We start from the raw sequence: 21,557 nt of genomic DNA, 5'->3' as shown, positions 1-21,557 counted from the left end.
TATTATACCTACATTATAAGCAATCGAGTACTTTTTAGCAATTTAAAATATGTTTACAGAATTATTGTCATATTTGTTGTAATGTCTGCTGTCCTTAAAAAATGACATTTTTTAATGTCAACAAGATTTTTTTGATTTTTTTTTTACCGTATTCATAGAGGATATTTAAACTCTGCCAAAAAAAACCCCAAAAAACTGACTGCGGCTTCTAACTTGTAACAGGAATGTTGTTTGTGGCTCAAGGTGACTTGATATCATTCACGATGGATACATTTGACATATATTTCACATAAAAAAAAAAAATTACAACAGTTTAAAAACAGGAAATCCCTTTTTGCCACTACACCCCGATAGAGGATTGGGTGGGTCGAACTTCCCTACAAAATCCCGAGGTCAGCATATAAACGAGGGAAACTGGCGAGCTGTCTGGACGAAGTTACAGCGGATCTTGTGATCATGGCAGGTAAAATATCGATATAATAATTCAAATCTAAACGATGGTGTACAAGCGGTACACTAGAAAAAATATTATTGACATTATTATCGACATTTGTAGCTTAGTTGTTGTAACTGTAGCCTCTACACAAAAAACATCGTGAAACTAACTGATCAGCCGTCTTGTGATACAACACCCATCGTGTGCAAACACGGGTGTAACCATCATTTGTACAAATCCGCTTTTCTAGGTTTTTGTGGATTTTTGCTTCTAACCAGATGCAGTTTTCCGCGCTATCTTTTCAGCACCCTTCTGCTGATCATGTCAATGAGCTAAACAACCAAACAACTGTAATCTCCACATTTCGACTTTTTTCTCAAAGCAGATTTTTGGCTTTAATCGCGAATTTCGACTTTATTCTCAAGAGGAGCGATTTTATTTAATACTTAACAACCTTATTTCTCGGTGCTAAATTTACGATGTCCCCGCTTTGGTTTAAGGGGAAATGAGAGAGCAGCAGTGCGTCTGATAAAATCCAGATGTCGGTGTTGATACTGAGGCATGTTTGCAATCCAGCTGTTTCTGCTAAATCTGCACATAGACTGCGCGCCGACACACGCCTGCTGTTAGTGAGCAGAGAAACAACAAATACCCTCAGCACTGTTATTACGGTACAGCACAACCCCACGATGGAATCTGCCTTTTATTGTCACCCTCAGAGATTCTGGACTCTGAGTAAACACAGTTATAATGTTAATATAAACCCAAACTTACATGAATACCGCTATGATTTGCAGTGAAGTTTAGCAGCACAGTTTGGATACTGAGCTGAGTCAAAACTGTGCAGCAGTAACAGAGATCTTTTCACTGCTGCTTTCAGAAGAAGTACCAGCTGTGGAAGAAGCCATCAGCCCAGCTCAAAGTCCTCTGGTCACACTCACCTTCCAGAAACACATCCACAGGAAAGAGAAATACCTGGAAGCTGAACCCAAAGCTCTGGGGGTATTGTGTGTGTGTGTGTGTGTGTGTGTGTGTGTGTGTGTGTGTGCGTGTGTGAGTGCGTGCGTGCGTGCGTGCGTGCGTGTGTCTTCAACTTCAACTAGTTTATATATACACACTATATTGCCAAAAGTACTCACTCATCTGTCCAGATCATTAAATTCAACTGTTCTAGGTTTATTTTCTGACACCTTTTCCTGACTTTACTTCAGATCACTCAGATCAGCCTCAGTGTTTTCACGATGCTCAGCACCATTGTGTTTCTGAGTAACTGGGGTAATACGTACGCTGTTATACCTTTCTTCATCTCATCTCTCCTGGTAAGTTTGCAGACACTTCACACACAGCATTAGATGAGCAGAGAAACTATATAAGACAAGAAAACTTGCATTCTTCATAACTACTTGCATCCCAAGTCCAGCTAGAATAAAAGATGAAATGTTTTCAAATAGTGACATCTTTGCTGCAGGACAATCACTGATCTGCAAAATGACACCGGCACTTAACAACCTTGCTTTTTATATAAGAAGATAACTCAAAATATAGAGTTCTCTGTTTCAAAGGGATGTAGTAAATAAGTGTAGTACCCATCAGTGTAGACTCAGAGTGACTGCAACATGTTGGCAAGTTGTCTGTGTTATAAATTAGATTAATTATTTAATTACCTTCGCCAGTCTGTTTAATTGCAGTCATCCAACTACTACTAGCAAGCTAGATAGCTAAATACAAGAAAGTATGCTGAATGAAAATATTGAGTGCAAATTCTACTCTACTGGAGCACTTAAAGCATTTTATACAACATTTCCCATTCATACAAGCACTTCCTTTCATGCCTGAGCGCTTTCTAGCTAACAATCACACTGCACTGAATCCACTGAGGGCAACCTGTACATAGTATCATGCCCAAGGATGCTTTGGAACACAGACTGGAGTAGCCAGGGATCGAACTACCAGTTCATAGAAAAGTTGCACTACCTGTTAATTCTGTTAGTTGGTTAATTCCAGACTTGGGCCTAATGTCAGCCTTCTTGTGTGTGGTTTTGTTCTCTGTACAGGTGATAATAGCTGGGAGCTTAGCTGTAGCAGCAAAGAATCTTCATCTGCCGACAGTGAGTGTGCACACAAGCATGCACATACAACATAACAGCTTAAAAACAGCAACCACAGAGTACGGGAAGATATTTACCGTATCAGTTAATGCCACTGTTGAAGTCCCCTGCCACAGAAACAGAACAGCTCTCAGTCTCACTTCCTTTAAGAATCACTGAGTAAGGCTGAATGCAGCTGGTTGTTACACATGTCAAGTGACCTTGTCCCTGACATTTTACTGCCAGGACTGGCAGTGACCAGTACATGCAACAGCACATATGGCCAGGATGTAGAAGCAGTACTTCTCATAATACAGCAGACAGACACCAGCAGTCACCTTGTTAGCAACTAGCTGGAAACAAGTGGGAGGAGTGAAACTGACTTTTTATATCAGGATTGAAATTTAAAGTGGTTTTTTTTTATATCTTCTTACACAATGTATCCATGTCTCCAAGCAAATAATTGTATCAGCTGTTTTTCTCAGCTAAGGGCCTGCTTGGTGATGCAGATTGTGGCGTGTGTCGCTTCCATCGTCAATCTAGCCTGCACTCTGATTAAGGATAGCGCACCCTATTACTGCTGGCACTTTGACACGAGGGACTACGGTGAAATCTGCCATAAAATTGAGGTGAGTAACAAATGCCTTCTTTATAAGAATATTGTTATTATATTTAGTTGAACTACATTCATTTTATTTTCAAATTAGTGGAAGAAAGGGAAGTGTCAAACTAAGAACTATCTATTGTCTTCCATTATTCTAATGTGGGAAAATTCTTGAAAGAGTAGTTTTCAAACAGCTAACAGATCATCTGCAGCATAATGATTTATTTGAAGAGTTTCAGTCAGGTTTGAGAACTCATCAGTAAAGACGCTGGTGAAGGTTACAAATGATCTTCTTATGGCCTCTGACAGTGGACTCGTGTCTGTGCTTGTCCTGCTAGACCTCAGTGCAGCGTTCAATACTGTCGACCATAATATTTAATTACAGAGATTAGAGCAGTACATAGGAATTAGAGGTACTGCATTGCAGTGATTTAAATCATATCTATCAAATATACTCTAATTTGTTAGTGTAAATGGAGAGTCCTCTTCACACACTAAGGTTAATTATGGAGTTCCACAGGGTTCTGTACTAGGATCAGTTCTGTTTACATTATACATGCTTCCCTTTAGGCAATATTGTTCTGGGTATCGCTTACATTTTCACTGCAGATAATGCCCAGATTTATCTGTCAATCAAGCCAGATGACATAAATGGCATGGACAACCAAGTGTGGGCATGCAATAACTCGAGAATGAGACAGAGCAGAAGTTTAAAATTAACACTATGGGTGCGTCTACTACGAATCTCGGACAACTTTGATCCCAAAGTGATCATGATCACAGATTTTCAGAAGTTTTCTGAAAATCCCGTGAATGCGATAGTGTAGGATTTTTCAAAAAGATGGCTTGGTGCATCTAATGAGATAACTGGCAGCCACCAGTATTTTCTCTGTATTATTGTAAGGTCTCTATGGTAAAAATGGTAAATGGCCTGTATTTGTATAGCGCTTTACTAGTCCCTAAGGACCCCAAAGTGCTTTACATATCCAGTCATCCACCCATTCACACACACACACGCACATTCATACACACACATTCACACACTGGTGATGCCAAGCTACATTGTAGCCACAGCCACCCTGGGGCGCACTGACAGAGGCTATCTCACAATATAAAGCACCTTGGGGCAGCGGGCTTGTGATATGGTGCTATATAATTCAATATAGTTTTATTTATTTATATAAATATGGAAAAACTACAATTATAATAAATGTAAACAATATAAATGAAAATGAATTGAAATAGGTGGAATAGTAATGTGACGGCACTTCACAGTATGCTAAATGCACAATTTAATGAAGGAAGTTGAGCTGAAGAATGACATGAAAGATGTCCATATGTCATGTGTGTGTATTGTGTTCTATTTACAGAAAATCAATGCCCACTTTTGTGCTGGAGGTATGCTCATCCAGGCGACTCTGTTTGCCATCTCTGTTACTTTGGCTGCCTATTGCTGTAAGGTGGTCAACTGTTGTGGACCACCGGCTAAACTAGTGAGTAGATGCTCATGATCGCAATCGCAGTGCACTGTCACATTGTCATATTCATTAATGCCTACACACAGGCATTTGGACATGTGTGGAGCCAAACTATACTTACAGTTTTGAAATACCCTGTTTGTGTGTCTCCAACTACAGTTTTTTGCTGAGAATGTAGTGGCACAATCTTCAAATATTTGGTCAGTTTGTTGAGATAGAGCCTCTTTGCAAAAGTGCTCTGACGTTTTCAAAGACAGTTGTTCCTGCTGCCAGTTAACTTTGTTAACCGTTAACTGTTAGATTTGTGCTAACAATCTTTCAAAATACACAAACAAGGTATTTCAAAACTTTACTTACACTTGTGCCATTTGTGGTTTTCAATGCATTCTGGCATACCTGCCCCAAATCCACTTCATGGCAATCGATTATCTTGCCATGACTTTGATGGGTGAGGTTGAACGATAAAATTAATTCATGAACACAGCAGAAGGGTCAGGAGTGCCAATATGACTTAATTAAATAAGCCATTGAATTGTGTAATTAATTAATTACAATTGAAAACAACTAAATAAAAAATTATTAAATCTTTTACATGAAATTAATTGACATGATATGATTGATTAATTATTTATATATCTAATTAATGATTTATTTTCAATTATAATTATTTAACCATGGCACTTGAGGCCCTCCACAGTAAATTAATATTTTTTTGTTATCCCATTAAGAATAGGCCACACAATCATTGTTACTAACTTTAGACAGGGCTCATAGAGGTAATGATATTCAACCTTATTTTCTGTGCCTTTCAGCCAGTGATCACCGTACAAGCCCCTCCCGCCCAGGAGTGAAGATGGGACAGGCGCAAAAGACTGACGTACAGCCACAAAAATGCTCCAGTACAGTCTTGAGTTAAAACCAAATTAGTATTTTGAGAATAACAATCATGCGTAATATCAAAGTGGCACTTTACCCTCCATTATATATACACATATATATACACACATATATATATACACACACACATATATATATATATACACACACAAACATACACACACATCAAACAGAAAACAGGGGGACTTCCAGGCCAAGGAACAAGGCACATTAGCCAAATCAGTTCATGGAGGTTGACCAGGAAAAGAAGAAGCAAGAAACTGAGACTTGGTTAATACGACTATTAATTTGTGCTTGATGTCCTGTGAGCCGCCTATTACGCAAGCTGTTAACTCTCAGAAACTTGTCCTCTGATTCAGTTGTGTCTTTGGGTTTGTCAGACCTCTTCCTGTCAGAGTTTGTTACTGAGCCTTTTCATGGTGAAGGAAACTGTACTCACTGACACCTTGACTTTCTTTGCAATTTCTCTGTAGGACAGACCTTGCAATAAATAACTGGAAAAATTGGAGTGGTCTAAACGTTTTCACCTGTAGTGTACATATACATATTCATACGTATACAAATAGTTCGCACTTCAGTCACATCACGGCTGATTTAAAATCCTCTGTGGTAGTGTACAGAAAAAATATGGGCCAGACTTATAGCTCAGGGAACCATAACCAAGATTATACCCCCAAAACAGTTATTCAATTCAGTTTTATTTATACAGCGCCAAATCACAACAACAGTCGCCTCAAGGCGCTTTATATTATAAGGCAGACCCTACAATAATACATACAGAATGGAAGAATTAGTTATCAGTCATGTATAAAAACTGAAGATTTTATTCTGCTTTTTAAATAATTAAGAGAAAGTGACAGAAACAAGACAAAAGTTAGGCTGGAGTTCCTGCTATCACTGGGTAAGGGAAAGGCAGGAACATCATGGATATGTTGTCATCACAGGGCTAACACAGAGATTCAACCATTCACACGCCCATATCCACACTTAGAATTACCACGTAACTATTAATTAATACATGTGTGTACTCTGCATATTCTCCCTGTGTGGTTTTCCTCCCAAACAGACTCCAGCAGACTGGAACGAAGAGAAGACAGCACTAACACTACATCACTCGCACCTAATTCAACACTAATAATGACAACAAAAAAAGAGTGTATCCTGCCTCTTGCCCTATGATTGCATGAGTTAGAGGTTCAAATAGATTGTGAATGAGAATTTGCTGTATAACTTATGGTGAAACGTGGCTTCTAGTGCTCAGAGTAGTCAGTAAGGCTAGAAAAGCACCATATTAATGCCAGTCCACTGACACAGTCGCCACAAACTGCAGATCATGTTGGAAGCACGGTCCTTTCCACGCAATGCTCCAGTTCTTCTGACAGTGATGTGATGTCCAGTGAGAAGTAAACACATTTTTTTACAGCTTCCCCTTCTTCATATCTGCAGTTTGTCTGCCCAGTGACTCTGCGGAAGATCAGTACAAATTAGCAAAGTAATTAAGCACCTTAAATCTTCTATATTTACTCTTCATTTTATTCCAGATCTACTGGTGTGGTGTACACACACAAGATTTCTGAAAGGGATGTGACATTTTAAGGCCCAACTGTACCTATATGTCCAGTTACGTAAATTAGAATGCATACAGTCTTTATCAATTAGAGATTGAATCAGAAAGATCATCTGATTCAAATGATAAAATGCAGAAACAAAGTGTGAAAAACTAAGTACATATGTAAATAGGCAAGTAGAAGCCAGTACTGCTAAGCTCAAATGCACATAATTAACTGATCATCAAGTCTGAGCACTTCTATGAAAACAGAGGTTTTGGCAGTTTGCAGGTCAGAGTAGAAAATTGTTATATAGATTACCACTCAGAATACCATACAGCATCAGCCTCGTGCCAACAAAACAACAAAAAAACAACAACAACTTTATTCCGATATTAATCGAATCTAAAATTAACATTGAATTAAGATACTCGTGTGCAACAGTGTCAATCATCTTTGCCTCCAGCTGACAGGCAACTTTAGGCTCACAGCTCCTCCCCCCACTGACAGCTGAAGTAGTTAACATGCATTACACTGAGCAACACTTTCAGAGGAATTTCAGAGCTCAGTAAAACTCTCATTTCAGCAACACTGAAATATTAAACAGTTATCATAAACGTTAGCCTGGCTGGCACACACAATAACATTAGGTGTTTAGCATTAGCAATTACCCGATAGCCACATTAGCCATCTGTTATCATTAACATTGCAGCCAGCGAACTGCAATTAGATAAAAGACGAATAATTATTGCAGAGCAGATTACGGACACATGGATAAGCAGGCAGTTTGCTGGCTGTGCAGAGCAGAGGGGAGACTGTAGCTGAACTGAACAGAACGGAGGGGCCAGAGAGTGGAGAGCTAATCCTGGCAATTAAAGATAAATAATAAAAATGGAATAAATTATAAATTTGACTGAACAGCACACAGTACTACTAATACAGGATATGAAGCAGGCAAGGAGGTGACCGGGGCAACAGACATCCAGAGGCCCCCCCAGACCACTTCAAGGACAATGGCAGCCCCTACCTGGAGAAGAGCAGAGGTAAGCAGCCAGCAGCCACAGTTCAGAAGGCCCAGGGCCACAGAAATGAGCCCGCAGGTGCTGCCGGCAGCCAGCTGTGCCAGAGCAGACTGAGCTCCAGGCCCAGGACCTGAGACCCAAGAGCACCACGCCCACCACCCAAGCAGGGGCCCATCAGAGCCAGGAGGGCCAGGTCATGCAAAGCAGCCTTTGAGAGTGAGCCACAACCCAACCGAGCACCCAGCCGCAGACACCGAGAAACACCAATGCACCAGCCAGTGGGTGGGGGCGCCAACCAGCACCAGCACTGGCACCAGAGGTGAGGACCCTGTTCAGTGTGCCCACCTCAAAAGGCCCTATATGTATGTGTCATTAAAGTGTAAGGAATGAGAGTGTCCAAGTTGTGAAATCAGAACAACCCTAGTCAGCACAGTGACCCCAAGAATCAAACACACCAGAGGCCAAAATTCTTCCACTGCCATGGGAGAGACTGATAACGTCATAAGAAAATGATTACTCCGAGTTGTGGCTGGTAGACGTTGTTCTACAAGCTACTGAATCATAGGGTGTACTTGGTTTTCACACACTGCTTTGGCATTTTGTCTTAATTTTGCACATGAAAAAAATAAAATAAAAAACAGAAATACAGTGAGACTCCAGTAACCGCCTCCGGCATAATCAATGTGAGCAAAGCTTTTTGTGAGAGGCTTTAGAAAAGAACCAACAGGAGACATGCAAATAATAAAAGTGAGTAATGAACAGAGAGCTGAATGTATTCTATCTAAACATACTGAGCATGAGATGCTGTAACTAACTTGGGCTGCAGACAGCGTGACCTCCTCCAGGTCTCCGAAGCAGCCGTGTTTATGTCGGATGAGACTTCCCCACAGCATCGAGCTGTCGCAGGAAGGACACTCGCCCTCAACTGGCAGAAGGTGGGATGGCTCAGACCTCAGGAAATATCTGGCAAGGCAGATTACATGACCTCTCATCCCACAGGAAGGGTGGACACAGCTCAGCTTCTCTGACACCTCAAAGAGCACAAAAGCATTACATTGTTTACATTAAATTCAAATTTCAAATTCAAATTTTATTTGTCACGTACACAGTCATACACAGTACGATATGTAGTGAAATGCTTACATTACATTACATTAAATTCAGCTAAAATTTCAAGTAAAGTTTGAACTATTACTGGTTCTGGGACACAAAATAAACTTTCAAGATATTTTCAGGCGAGACCTCGATTTATGAAGACATCACCTGTTTGTAAAAGTGCTCCCACATTTTCGGAAATGCCTGACATCCCACCAGCTAGCAGTAGATAGTCGACTGGGATGTCAAGGCTCACTAGAGCCAGTCTTGTGTCAAGGTAGTTATCCCCGACAGAAGTTGTTTCCCCTGCGTCGGGAGCCCGACTTTGCACATTATTTTCAACCCTGCGTCGTTTGGATACTCAGTGGAAGTTAAAGTTGAGTTGAATAAAATTCACTTAGATAACTTAATGTTCATTTCAGTATTTTATTTGTTCCTGAGCAAATCGGCTTGGCTGAGACTAAAGTAAAATAAAACAGAGGAACAGGTCAGGAGCTTTGCTGCAGAGCAGGAAGCTCCACACATTCTCTCCACTGCCTGTTTATTTGAAGAAAGGTCATTGAAGTAGTTTAAAATGTTCCTAGATTAAAAAATATATATCAACAATGTACTCAGATGGATATGATTTGAAAAACAAGTATCTAAACAACCAAACGATATCTGAGCCATTGAGTATTTTGATGAGTTAATCCTGCTGACCATTAAAGACATCCTGCTGTTTAAACTGAACAGAAATGTGTAAAAGCACTGATACTGATCTGTTAGATGACTCTACCTTGATGTGCTTCTCACAGAGAAAACACATGGACGCCTCCTCCTCTTCCTCGTCCTGACATTGTAGCGAGGGTGTCTTTTTGGCTCTTACGGTGCCAAAAGCGATGGGGATATGGAGGGGAGGCTGCAGGCCAGGCTCAAAGTCCATCCTGTACTCCTGTTTGAGCCAGCGCGCTGTTAGCGGCAGTCTGTTCCATGGCGCCACCCTCAGCATGTTGGAGACGACTCGCCAGTGGAATTCCAGGCTCGATTCTTTTCTGGAGCGCCGAGATACATGCACAAGCCTCCTGGAGGAATGAGGGTGCTGCCACGCCCACTCAAACTGGCACACAGAAACATGACAGTCACACAGCCACTCAGGACAGTGTCCAGCTTGGATGGAGCTTGCAAAATATTAATCTGATTTGTGTGAAGTATTTTCCTCATTTCACTTGGTGCCTAAAACCTTGTCTGTTTTCAGTCTGGTTCAATTCTATTTATATAGACGACAGTGCCACAAGGTGCTTTATACTGTACGGTAAAGACTCCCCACCAAGTAAACACTAAAACCCAACAATGAGAAGACCCCTATGAGCAAGCACTTTGCAACAGTGGGAAGGAAAAACTCCCTTTTAACAGGAAGAAACCTCTGGTAGAACCATTCTCAGGTAGGGACGGGAATCTGCAATTCCATTAATAAAATATAATGTTCAAAGTAGTCTTTAAACATTTCAGGGCCTTTCAAGGCATCAGAACTACACCTGAGAAGAGGAGAGATGTTGTCTGTTGTGTGTGTGTTTCAGATTTATTGGAAATGCAATTAGGCTGTGACATAAAAAACATAGTGTCTCAGAACACAAACACTATGGTCACTATCTCTTCTACTCTGTGGTTATTTGGTGCTAAGACTAGCCACGGATGATTTTGTCTCCACTGCGACAGTCTTCTGACCACAATAAATCAAACAAGACTAGAGTTCAGATTCCAGAGTTCATTTAAACTGAACTCTGGAAACATTCAACTAAACTTCAGCTGTTAATGTTTGATCATGAATCTGACCTGTCTAGCGTGCACATGCAGTCATGGTCATGTTTCATGTTTTTCTTTCTGTTAGCTTTAAGGATCATTGTCTGAGATGAATGGTTGAAAATCATGCTCAATTTCTGTGCTGAAAAATGGGCCTCTATTTATTTTTATCACTCAGTAAACATACCCTCCCCCCACCCACCCACTCACTATCATTAGGTGAAAAAAATGACAAATGGAAATTTCATCACCTAAAGCCCAGATTGGCAGATTTCTGCTGAAATCCAATGATTTAAAGCAAAGCAAAGAAAATTAATCATCACATTTATTATATACTAACATTTGCATGAAATTCCAACTGACAAACTGTAGAAGATTGTTTCTTTACATGTGGTCGTCCAAACTCTGAAAACTGTGCACGCATGAAACTGCGCTCTTATTGCTATGGGCTTGGGTGACACTTTATTATAGTCACAATGGCGCTCTGAGAGTTTTTGATTCATTTCCATCACTTATAGATTGGACAGTGTCTTGATACTTACCCTGAGAGCAGCAATATCAGATGGGAAGCCGTGGATAATGAGGACCATCTCCCTGTAGACAGACGGACACAGTAAATAGTAACTAATGTCCAAGGTGCGGTATACCGTACAGTATAAAGTTGCGAGGCCCTACCACGGTCCTCTCCCGCTGGTCCTCTTGGCCCCTCCTCTGTGCCTCCCAGCATTGTGCTGTCCTATCCTTCGCTCTGGGTTCACAGTGAAGCCGATGTAGATACGGCCTTTAAATTTTGGATTGATGCAGTACAGCATATACACCCCGAAGAAACTTTCCACCTCCACTACCATAGTAACAGCATAAGCAGACTACTCTCATAAGCCCAAGACTGAATCACGACTTTACCAGATATCGGTCACAGTGGCTAACATTGGCTACATGCTAAAGTATTATACAGGTATAATACACACCAAATAACTCCAAGTATTGTTCAACACTTACGTGACTTTTGCACAAAATCTTTACGTTTTTCATCCACAGTTAGCCACCTCCGACTGCTTGGTCGCTTTAAAAAAAAAGTACATACACATAAACAGCCTCTGTATTAGTAGTCGAAAAATCTGCCTGATAAAATTCAAAATTCAAAAAAACGTAACGACGCAGAGTAGCTAACAAAAGCGTAACATCTTATACCAGTCAGGCTATACTAACACATCTATGACTAAAGATGTCGGATACGTGCAGTCTTTTCTGATTCATTAATCGAAACTGCAAAACTTTAGTTTGGCTTTCTGCATAGACCTCTAGTGTTATGATTTGCTATTTTAAATAATTGGTCCCGCCTACTGTATGTACGGCTCTCAAATGATTGGGCACTGTGTAATTTGTCACAATGCAATTGGTGTTTCTTTCGGTCTGTTGTGATCTTAGCGCCGAAGACTGACGCCAGTAGGACGTCCGCACAGAGTCACTAAGGAGCGACAGCATCACAGCTTTTGGTAATACTCTCATCTTCAACGATTTAACAGTCGAAGAGTATTTTTCTTTTAAATATACCGAGAATGCACGAGTGAATATAACGCCCTTATTTTAAGTGGCAGTTTACATCAGTCATCAGATCCAGTGTGACAAAGCAGCTGCCGGTCCGGCTAACCACTAACCCTGCAATCGGTTTGTTTCCGTTTTTATATCATGTAGACATGTCAGTAACAGCTGATCACATCCGGGACAGACTTATCAAAGAGCTGGCGGCAGTGCACGTGGTAGGTTCAAGACTGTTCCTAAGAGAGAGAGAGAGAGAGTGTGTGTGTGTGTGTGTGTGTGTGTGTGTGTGTGTGTGTGTGTGTGTGTGTGTGTGTGTGTGTGCGTGCACACATTCAAAGTGCTTTCAGTCATTAACAACAAAACCTTAACTTTGAAGTAACATTTTACAGGGCCCATTTGTAGCACAGTGGGTTAGGTCTGTTGCCTCACAGAAAAAAGGTTTGAACCCCAGCTGGGTCCTTTATGTGTGCTATTTGCATAATGCCCATGTGTCTGTGTGATTCCTCCCGCATTTCAAAGACATGTCTGTTAGTTTAATTTGTAATTCTAAGTTGGACATGGATGTGAGGTAGAAGCACACCTATCTACATAATCAGTTTCTTCAATTCCAACCTCTCCACCATCACATACAAGACAAAAGAGCTGTCAAAGCACATCAGGGACAAGATTGTAGACTTGCACAAGACTGAAATGGGCTACAAGACCAAAAGAAAGAAAGCTGGTGAGAAGGTGACAACTGTTATAATTCAGAAATGGAAGAAATATTAAACGACCCCCTATTATCCCAGGTTGTATGCCATATGCAAGATCTTACCAACATGAAAGATGATGGGTGAGGATGATAACGGTTGAATCAGCCCAAAACTAGACAGAAGGAGTTGATGATTTCAAGGGTAGGTAGGACCAAGGCCACCTGGAACACCACTTGGAAAACACACTACGCTGTAACAGACTGAAATCTGGGTTGAAGAAGGAAGGAAACATCTAAATAATTCAGAGAAGGCTTGAGAGAAAGCGCAGTAATAGGGTGAAACCAAAATTTAGCTTTTTGGCCTCGACTCGACTCACCATGTTTGGAGAAAGAGAAATGCTCAGTATGACCCAAAGAACACCAAGCATGGAGGGTGAAACACTATACTTTGAAGGTGTTTTGTGTTAAGGCTTCAACATACAAACACCTGCACACTTTCCAGCCCACTTAAAATCCCGAGTATAAGAGATGATCCTGTCGAACCTGAAATAACTGGTCTGTTTTGAAAATGTGTAGAGAAAGTACAGATATTTGTTTAAAAATGTAGGGAGTAAAAGTACAGTTGTCAGAAAAATAAATACTGAAGTACAGATTGGTACTGTACTTAAATATACTTTTAACCTATGCATTTGTACTTCATTACTTTCCACCTCTGGGCAGGACCATGTATCATAAAACATTGAAGATGGGTCTTCCATCACAACACTAACCCAAACCATACCGCCAAGGCAACAAAGGAGTGGCTAAATAAGAAGAACATTAAGGTCATAGAGTGGCATAGCCAGTCTCCAGGACTCCAATAGAAAATTTGTGGATGGAGCTGAAACAGCAGCCAACAAACCTAAACAGCTGAGAGTTTCTGTGAAGACTGGGTCAGAATGTCTCATGAGATGTGTGCAAGCCTGGTGACCAACTACAAGCTTTTTTTTTAGGCAACAAGGGTTTCACCACCACTCACTCATGTTTTACACATGACACACAAATCAATTTATAACTTTTATGTAATGTATTTTTGCCTCTGTTAAAATGAAACTACCATGAAAAAATCAGAGCTGTAATTATTGACACTATGTTGTAATAATGTGCATTGCTGGAATGAAAGAAGGTACGCTTACATCAGTGTACTTTTCATACTTTACATGAGTTCTTTTTCTAATGGCACATAAACCAGTATATTTCAGAGGAAGTACAGAAGTACAGTAAGGTGTCAGTTTGGCTTCTGGCTAATGGTGATGCTATCTCACTGTTTTTAAACAATGCAAACAATGAATTGATTAATGCAGCAAATAATATGAGCACATCATTTGGTTATGAAAATGTTAGTTGCAGCTTGATACTCAATAGTTTCACTTCACACAACTACTGCAAATCTACCTTTTTATAATAAAGGATGAGTAATAATGACCTTGAAATGTATTTTTATAGAAGTATTTAGATTATTTGTCTTAAGTAAAGGTACTCACATACTTGATCTTGTGCTTAACCAGGAGGTGGAGGATATATCAGCCAACAGATGTGCTGCCAGCTTCAAAGTGCTGGTGGTTTCGCCCCAGTTTGAGAACAAACCACTGCTGCAGAGACACAGGTAATAACACATGTGCCAGTGTGTACGCATGAGGTGCTGATGACAAAACAAAGCTGTGGATGGTTTATTTGTTTCTCTGTAACCTTAACCTTCTTGGGTTAAGAAGTAAAAAAGGCTCAAGGGATGAACCTGTGTTATGGCTACATGTAACAGAAAACTAGGCAAAGAATTTTATATTGTGTCTTTAGACACTTTAATAGTAGCGTACTGCAAAAACATATATTTTGTTCCAATTACTTTAATTGAATATATGAAAAATGTAAACAATAAAAAAAACAAGTATTTTTGCAAATACCAAGTGATTCCTTAATGGCTATTAGTGCAAGACTTTGTATGGCTTGAGTCCTTTAAAAAATTAGCAATTTTAACAGGAAATGAAACAAAAAGAGAAACAAAATTGTATATTTTTGCTTCAAATCATCATCGGTATGTACAGAGGAGGTGGGGAGAGAGAGGTTCAACATTGTGAGTGTGTAGAGTCATCTTTAAAACACAGTGGAGGCTCTAGCCAGTGGTGTGGAGCATGGCAATGATCCCACCAGTGCAGTTAAATCATACCTGGATAGAAGAACACACAGTGGAGCACTGTCAGTCATGGACTAGCCTCCCCAGAGCTCGACATTATTGAAGCTGTGTGGGATTATCCAGACACAGAACAGAACAAAGGCAGAAACCTCCGAAGAAGAACTTTGAATTTCCTTCATGAAGGGCAACTATTCCTGAAAATGACCTGAAGCAGCCTCAGAGTGTTCAGCGTTGCCTTTCAAGCTGGTTAGAATTGTGCAACATATGTCTGCAGATTTCCATAAACCACAGCAAATATTTTCTATTTTCCTAGCAAAATATAAAGAAATGAAGTGTAACGCAGGACTTTTGCTCAGATTATACGTCTGTGCGGGTTTCAGTGAAACTCCTTTCTAGCCGTTTCTGCAGCCTTAAAGCTCGTCATGTCACTGTGCTGTGTGTACTGTGTGTTGGCAGGATGGTGAATACTTGTCTAGCCGAGGAGCTGAAAGAGATCCATGCTTTTGAACAGAAGACCCTCACACCAGAACAGTGGAAGAAACAGAATTCACAATGACACACAAACACTGTATCACGTTGTTGCCATAAACACTCACTGGATATGTAGAACGGATACACTTCTTAAATTCTCTTTAATCGACTGGCAATAAAACTCTTAGATGCTTCCTCCTGTCTCTGTTGAATCATTTTTATTGGACTCTCTGCTGTTTTGACAGCACAACATCATGTTTTTTATTGCTAATAAATCATGATAAATACATTTAATGAAGTTACAAATGCCCACTGCAGAACATGGTAAATGGTAAATGGCCTGTATTTGTATAGCGCTTTACTACTCCCTAAGGACCCCAAAGCGCTTTACACATTCAGTCATCCACCAATTCACACACACATTCACACACTGGTGATGGCAAGCTGCATGTAGCCACAGCCACCCTGGGGCGCACTGACAGAGGCGAGGCTCATAATTTATATATAATTTATTCTGTTTATTTTATTTATATGGCACAAAATCAAGTAAACCCTCACCTCAAGTCAGTATGTAGTTTATCTCATCAGTGCATATCATTAGATAAGGTGAGGTGATGGTGAACAGTTTATTAAAGAATATCATTGATCATAAAGGTACATCGTTCACCATCTCACAATACTGCGATTGCAGCCATTCCCCAACTCCAACTATGTGATTTATGTAATGGTGAGCGTGTCATTTTAAGGATGTGATTAAATCCTAAACTTATAGTGATTCAAGTATTTTAAGGAGCAGTGCTGTTATATGTCATATGGGGATGCTGCTGGCACACTACATGTCCCAGTGACCCCCAGGATTACAGATCAGTGGCACTGACTTCGCACGTCATGAAGATCCTAGAAAGGCTTGTCCTTGACTGTACATATACAACAAAATTGTTGATTACCTGACAGGAAGACCACAAGGTCTGACAAGGTGATCAGCAAGACAGGGGCGCCACAAGGGACAAGGGACCTCTCCCCTTGGACATTGTGGAGGACTGTAAATACCCTAGAGTACACATAGGGCATAGGAAGGGTCAGAGAAGCTGAGGTCTTTTAACATCTGTGAGAAAGTGCTCATGATTTTCTACGAGCCTGCTGTGGTCAGTGCCATCCTCTGATGTTGCAAGTTAAGGGGTGATAAATGCCAAGATCAAGTGCGGATCAAGAAACTGGTTCTGCAAGGCCAGTAATATTGTGGGGGATGGAGCTGGGGTGGTGTTGGAGAGGTGGATGTTGTCCAAGATAAGGACAACGTTGGACAGTACCTTCCACCCACTCCGTGACATGCCAGCACATTCAGTGAGAGACTGAGATTACACAAATGCACCACTGGATGACACAGGAAATCATTCCTGCCTGTGGATATTTGTCTGTACGACTCCTCAGTGTAATGCACAGTACACAGTGCAGTAGTCACACCCTTTTGCACATCCTCCACAGTGAAAATAATAAGATTATACCGTTAGAGAATCTGTAACCACATAATTTCTTTAAGTCAATAAAGTATTTGATTATGATTCATTATAAAGTGTTGTCTATATCACGCTTTTTTTGTGAAAAGTGCATCAACAGCTATCACAAAATGATGCACTCTAAACCCTGTAAGAGCGTCACACACGTATGTTCCCATGATAACGTTGGAAGGAGTGTATAAATGGAACTTGCAGAGACGTTCACTGTGTATGCTTTTACTTCCTTTCAAGTAAATAAATGCGTTGGAGCTCGCTACTGTGTCTCACTGTGTCTCACTTCATAAGAGACTTTTTCTAACAATAGGTTATAAATGATTAAAATCACTTGGAGTATGTGTGGTTTAAGTGGAGTATTGTTACAGTGATTTGAAACTCGTACATAGGTCTCAAATCTGCCTTAAAGACTGTGAGAGAGAAACAATAAGTCAATAGTTTCTAATCATATTTTCATGGTTTCACGCACTTTTCACACAGCATTAGGTGCTCACCTGAGCATGACACTATTTGTTGTGTTTTGTGCATATTTACTGGCTGATATGCTTTTGACCTGAACTTGTGACTAAGCTATTAATGATCATGTGCTCCCAAATAAAAATAGATTCAAAAAAATAATAAAATCTTTGCATCTGAATTTTTCTGTTTCTGTTTGTTTTATACATTTTTTGGTGTTTAAGTATAAAGTACTTGGTGAAGTCAGTGGGTAAAGTTAGCATACGATATTGAGCATTTTTTAAACGAGTGATGCTGTATAAAACAGCTTCTTAAAGGTAAAAAGGGTCTTACGTGAAGACTTTTTAGGCTTATGACATTTTAAATATGCTAGTATATTTTTGTATGTGTAGAGGTGTTTTTATAGTGTGCCATTGCATTAAAGGAACAGTTCTGAAAAGATTCCTCCACCTCTCTCCATTTTTTAGCTAATGATACTGTCGTGACACAAGCATGTCATGTGGCAGGCAGAATGCAGGACTCTGCAAACAGTCAAAATCACAGCTTTATTGCTATCAAAAAGCAGAGAACATCAAGTCAAGTGATCTTTATTTATATAGCACATTTAAAGGACATCAAGTGTCGGCCAAAGTGCTGAACAGAGGGATAATATAATCAAATAAAAATAATTAAAATAGATAAGATCAAAACATTATAGAAAAGATTGTGAGACATCCATATATGTTTGTAAAAATATATGTGTACATGCAAATATGCACATACATATACAAAAGTGTACACATTCACACACAAGCACACATACATGAACATAAAATACATGTATAAGTATACACATGCAAACATCATCCAATGAGATAAAAGACCAGAATAATAAAACAGAATAAAATAGGTGTCAGAGAGATCTGAAAGCCTTGGAAAATAGGTAGGTCTTCAGATTTGATTTGAAGGAGGAGGAAGAGGGAAGACTGTTCCAGAGTCTCGAGGCGGCAATGGAGAAAGCCTGTCACCTCTAGATTTGAACTGGGAGTATGGAAATAATAAAAGCGTCTGACTGGAGGAGCGCAGAGTTCGAGTGGGTAGGTGTAGGCTAAGGAGATCTGAAATGTAACCTGGAGCCAAACCATGGAGAGGTTTAAAAACAAATAATAAACCCTTAAAATCAATTCTATATTTAACTGTCAGCCAATGTAGAGATGCAAGTATCAGAGTAATACTCTCTCTCGTTCTGGTTGCGGGCGGGACAGGCTTGAGTGACACATGCCTAAATAGAGAGAGTTACAGTGGTCAGTCAGAATCAACAGTACAGTAATCAATGAGAAATACAAAGCTACACTCAAGCAGAGGTGGTACGCATCATGAGGGAGAACACAATGAGGAACAGAGGGAGATGCAGACTATACAAATGGGAACACAACTGAATTGAATCACAGCTAATGAGACAGGCGGAGCAAAGCTGAACATCACACACAAAGGACAAAATAAAACAGGAAGTAACACACACACACACAGTGAGACTCAGACTAAGAAACGTGAACGTGACACTGGGATCAGGGATACGGAGAGACATGACAGACTGGGGAGACAAAAAGGACAAAATACAAAAACAGACAGATGCTGACATATTTCAGAGGTTTAATATTTTTTATCCACAGTTTTGAAGTCTTTATATAGTATGAGGCATACAGTAGGTATGCTGGTACACAACATGTGTTGCATCAAAGGTTAGGGCCAACATGCAGCCTCCGTACATACAATCCAGTAGCTAAAACCAAGCATAGCAGCCAAGCTACTTTGAGATCTGACCAGCAGTTGGTGGTATTACAAACTATAATACATAATATTGGTAGAGAGTCAATCTGAACCCTCCCTAAATAATAAAAGGGCATCTTGTAGTCCAAATTCCCAGTGATGTGAAGTTCTCACTGTGAATATGTGCAAGCTGCACAAGCTCCATAGTGGTTCCAGCAGCTCACCACATGATTCCTCTCATGGACTCGGGTATGGTGGGATCTCAGAATCGCTGTCAGGAGGTGTTTTTTTGTGTTTTTGTTTGTTTTTACCAAGGATCAGCTGGTGGTGGGTGGACTAAATGGATGGAGCCTAATTGATGTATTCACTCTTGCTCAGCCAACTCTCTTTGCTTTTCACGTCAGTGCACAGGTGAAGTGCAGTGCATTTGTGTGTGGTTAGCTAGACTCGTCAGCTCCTGCAGAGAAATCAGGCCTTCTAATTTAACCTCTGTTATACATTTCAGGGCTAGGTTATTGATTTCTTGCCTTTTCACTCCTACTTGAGCAGATTTATTTCAGAGTGGTTTGAGTCATTGTGAGGAGCTTTGTTTGCAAGGCCAGTTTGTAACGTGTGTTAACATAAAAAGCTTTTCATCTTCAACTCAGAGATTTCTACTTAGTGTTAATTTCAGGTGGTGTATTCCTTTGGTCTTTCTGCTGAGCAGGACCAACTTGGCCAACCTGTTTTTGCCTTTGCATATTTATTGACTTAATTTGTAATAACCTTTTGGCCAAGCAGCTTCATGTAACTAAACTCTATTCAAACACTCCTTCTAGGGCAAACATATTCAGAAACTCTCAGGGTTGAAAGGAAAGCATAAAGTCATAATTAGCTCTTAAAGAGAAATGTATCTGGTAGAAAACGCCAGGTTTTATGTCACATGAACATACACTTGCTCTGTCCTGAATAAATTATCCATCCTCATACACTCAGGCTCAGACAAAGACACACACTTTTCCCCTTGATGGCTCTTCCATTAGCACACCTCAGGAGGGTAAGTGGTGGAATTAATCCTCACACACTTGACACTCTCGCTCTGTTTCTGTTTCCTGTTCTCTGAGGGATGAAATTAAATCAGCATTCAGCCATTTCTGATCTAAACCTGATGCTTGATGCTGTCAGGGGTGTGTGGTGAATGATCTGCTACATTCAGAGGCATTATACTTACTATGTTCCACTTGTTTGCATTTTAGTCTAGCTTCTGGGGTGGCAGATAAGTCATAATATATTCAGGAAAATGAAAATACATGTAAGGTCACTGACTCACAGTCAGTCTAAAAATATTTCCTGAGAAGGAAATTCATTGATATGGTGCCATTCAGTGAGTATTTTAAAGTCTGATTTTTCCTTTTTGTTAAGTTTCAGTCAGCTGAAATTTGTTTTCAGTCATTTAAAGCTTTGTGTCCATCTCATACTGAGAATCAGAACAGCACTGCTTTCTTTTTAAATTCACTAGATTCATTTCTTTTTCTTACATAACTGTTTCTCTCTCCTTGTTTTAATGCCATCTTCTTATTTATTTCTCCTTTTAACGTGATTAAAAGGATACTCGTTTCATTGTGACGGAATAAAAGTGGGTGGTAGGCAGAGACGGGCTCCTCCAGGCTGCACATTAGGGAGCACTGTCCACTCACAGCCAATCACAGTCTCTCTGTGTGGGTTGTCCCTGTGTTCTCGATAGTTATTATTCACTTCCGGCTCTCTTCCACAGTGTGTCTTTGTTCTGTCTTCCTCACCTCACCCCCAACTGATCGTGGGAGATGGTCACCCCTCCCTGAGCCTGACTCTGCTGGAGGTTTCTTCCTGTTAAAAGGGAGTTTTTCCTTCCCACTGTCACCAAGAGGGAAGGCGTCTCAAACTTAAATGAGCTGTGGGCCACTGCTAGCACTGTCATCTCATGTGAGGGTTGTTTGTTTTTTAAAATGTAAAATATTGTGTAACAAGAGAAAACTGCAAACGTGAACGCAAATGTTTTTCCTC

The 21,557-nt window shown here is 40.3% G+C and overlaps 3 protein-coding genes across 5 annotated transcripts; 2 read left to right on the top strand and 1 right to left on the bottom strand.

Moving 5' to 3' along the window:
* Window positions 1–331: 331 nt before the first annotated feature.
* Window positions 332–6,010, top strand: LOC309703407 (membrane-spanning 4-domains subfamily A member 4A-like). The gene is made up of 7 exons (XM_082528192.1): window positions 332–463; window positions 1,317–1,438; window positions 1,648–1,755; window positions 2,491–2,544; window positions 3,009–3,152; window positions 4,498–4,620; window positions 5,418–6,010. The coding sequence occupies exons 1-7, from the start codon at window positions 457–459 to the stop codon at window positions 5,454–5,456; spliced, it is 597 nt and encodes a 198-aa protein (XP_082384318.1). The 5' UTR covers window positions 332–456; the 3' UTR covers window positions 5,457–6,010.
* Window positions 6,011–6,183: 173 nt separating this feature from the next.
* Window positions 6,184–12,269, bottom strand: slx1b (SLX1 homolog B, structure-specific endonuclease subunit). Of its 3 annotated transcripts, none has more exons than XM_082528189.1 (7): window positions 12,155–12,269; window positions 11,945–12,008; window positions 11,621–11,786; window positions 11,488–11,539; window positions 9,942–10,262; window positions 8,887–9,102; window positions 6,184–6,966 (listed from the first exon to the last, which is right to left on the bottom strand). In XM_082528189.1, exons 1-7 carry the CDS (start codon window positions 12,200–12,202, stop codon window positions 6,937–6,939), a joined length of 897 nt encoding a protein of 298 aa, XP_082384315.1. In that variant the 5' UTR covers window positions 12,203–12,269; the 3' UTR covers window positions 6,184–6,936. The 3 variants fall into 3 exon arrangements, with proteins under 3 accessions (XP_082384315.1, XP_082384317.1, XP_082384316.1); XM_082528191.1 differs by having other exon boundaries at window positions 11,621–11,693; XM_082528190.1 differs by having other exon boundaries at window positions 11,621–11,811; window positions 11,945–12,235.
* A 76-nt stretch (window positions 12,270–12,345) lies between these two features.
* Window positions 12,346–16,014, top strand: LOC309703408 (bolA-like protein 2). Its single transcript, XM_082528193.1, has 4 exons — window positions 12,346–12,441; window positions 12,641–12,705; window positions 14,726–14,823; window positions 15,805–16,014. The coding sequence occupies exons 2-4, from the start codon at window positions 12,643–12,645 to the stop codon at window positions 15,902–15,904; spliced, it is 261 nt and encodes an 86-aa protein (XP_082384319.1). The 5' UTR covers window positions 12,346–12,441; window positions 12,641–12,642; the 3' UTR covers window positions 15,905–16,014.
* Window positions 16,015–21,557: the final 5,543 nt, after the last annotated feature.

This window comes from Aulonocara stuartgranti, assembly GCF_965226115.1.
Source record: "Aulonocara stuartgranti genome assembly, chromosome: 3".
Taxonomy (NCBI): Eukaryota; Metazoa; Chordata; class Actinopteri; order Cichliformes; family Cichlidae; genus Aulonocara; species Aulonocara stuartgranti.
This window is presented reverse-complemented; position numbering and strand designations above follow the sequence as displayed.

Coding starts and splice junctions, on each gene's coding strand:
- LOC309703407 (XM_082528192.1), top strand. Junction 1,439..1,647: donor CTGAACCCAAAGCTCTGGGG/GTATTGTGTGTG, acceptor ACTTTACTTCAG/ATCACTCAGATCAGCCTCAG. Junction 3,153..4,497: donor AAATCTGCCATAAAATTGAG/GTGAGTAACAAA, acceptor TTCTATTTACAG/AAAATCAATGCCCACTTTTG.
- slx1b (XM_082528189.1), bottom strand. CDS start 12,202: ATGAATCAGAAAAGACTGCACGTATCCGACATCTTTAGTCATAGATGT. Junction 10,263..11,487: donor CTGATATTGCTGCTCTCAGG/GTAAGTATCAAG, acceptor TCTGTGTGCCAG/TTTGAGTGGGCGTGGCAGCA. Junction 6,967..8,886: donor TCACGCTGTCTGCAGCCCAA/GTTAGTTACAGC, acceptor GATCTTCCGCAG/AGTCACTGGGCAGACAAACT.
- LOC309703408 (XM_082528193.1), top strand. CDS start 12,643: ATGTCAGTAACAGCTGATCACATCCGGGACAGACTTATCAAAGAGCTG. Junction 12,706..14,725: donor AGCTGGCGGCAGTGCACGTG/GTAGGTTCAAGA, acceptor GTGCTTAACCAG/GAGGTGGAGGATATATCAGC. Junction 14,824..15,804: donor CCACTGCTGCAGAGACACAG/GTAATAACACAT, acceptor GTGTGTTGGCAG/GATGGTGAATACTTGTCTAG.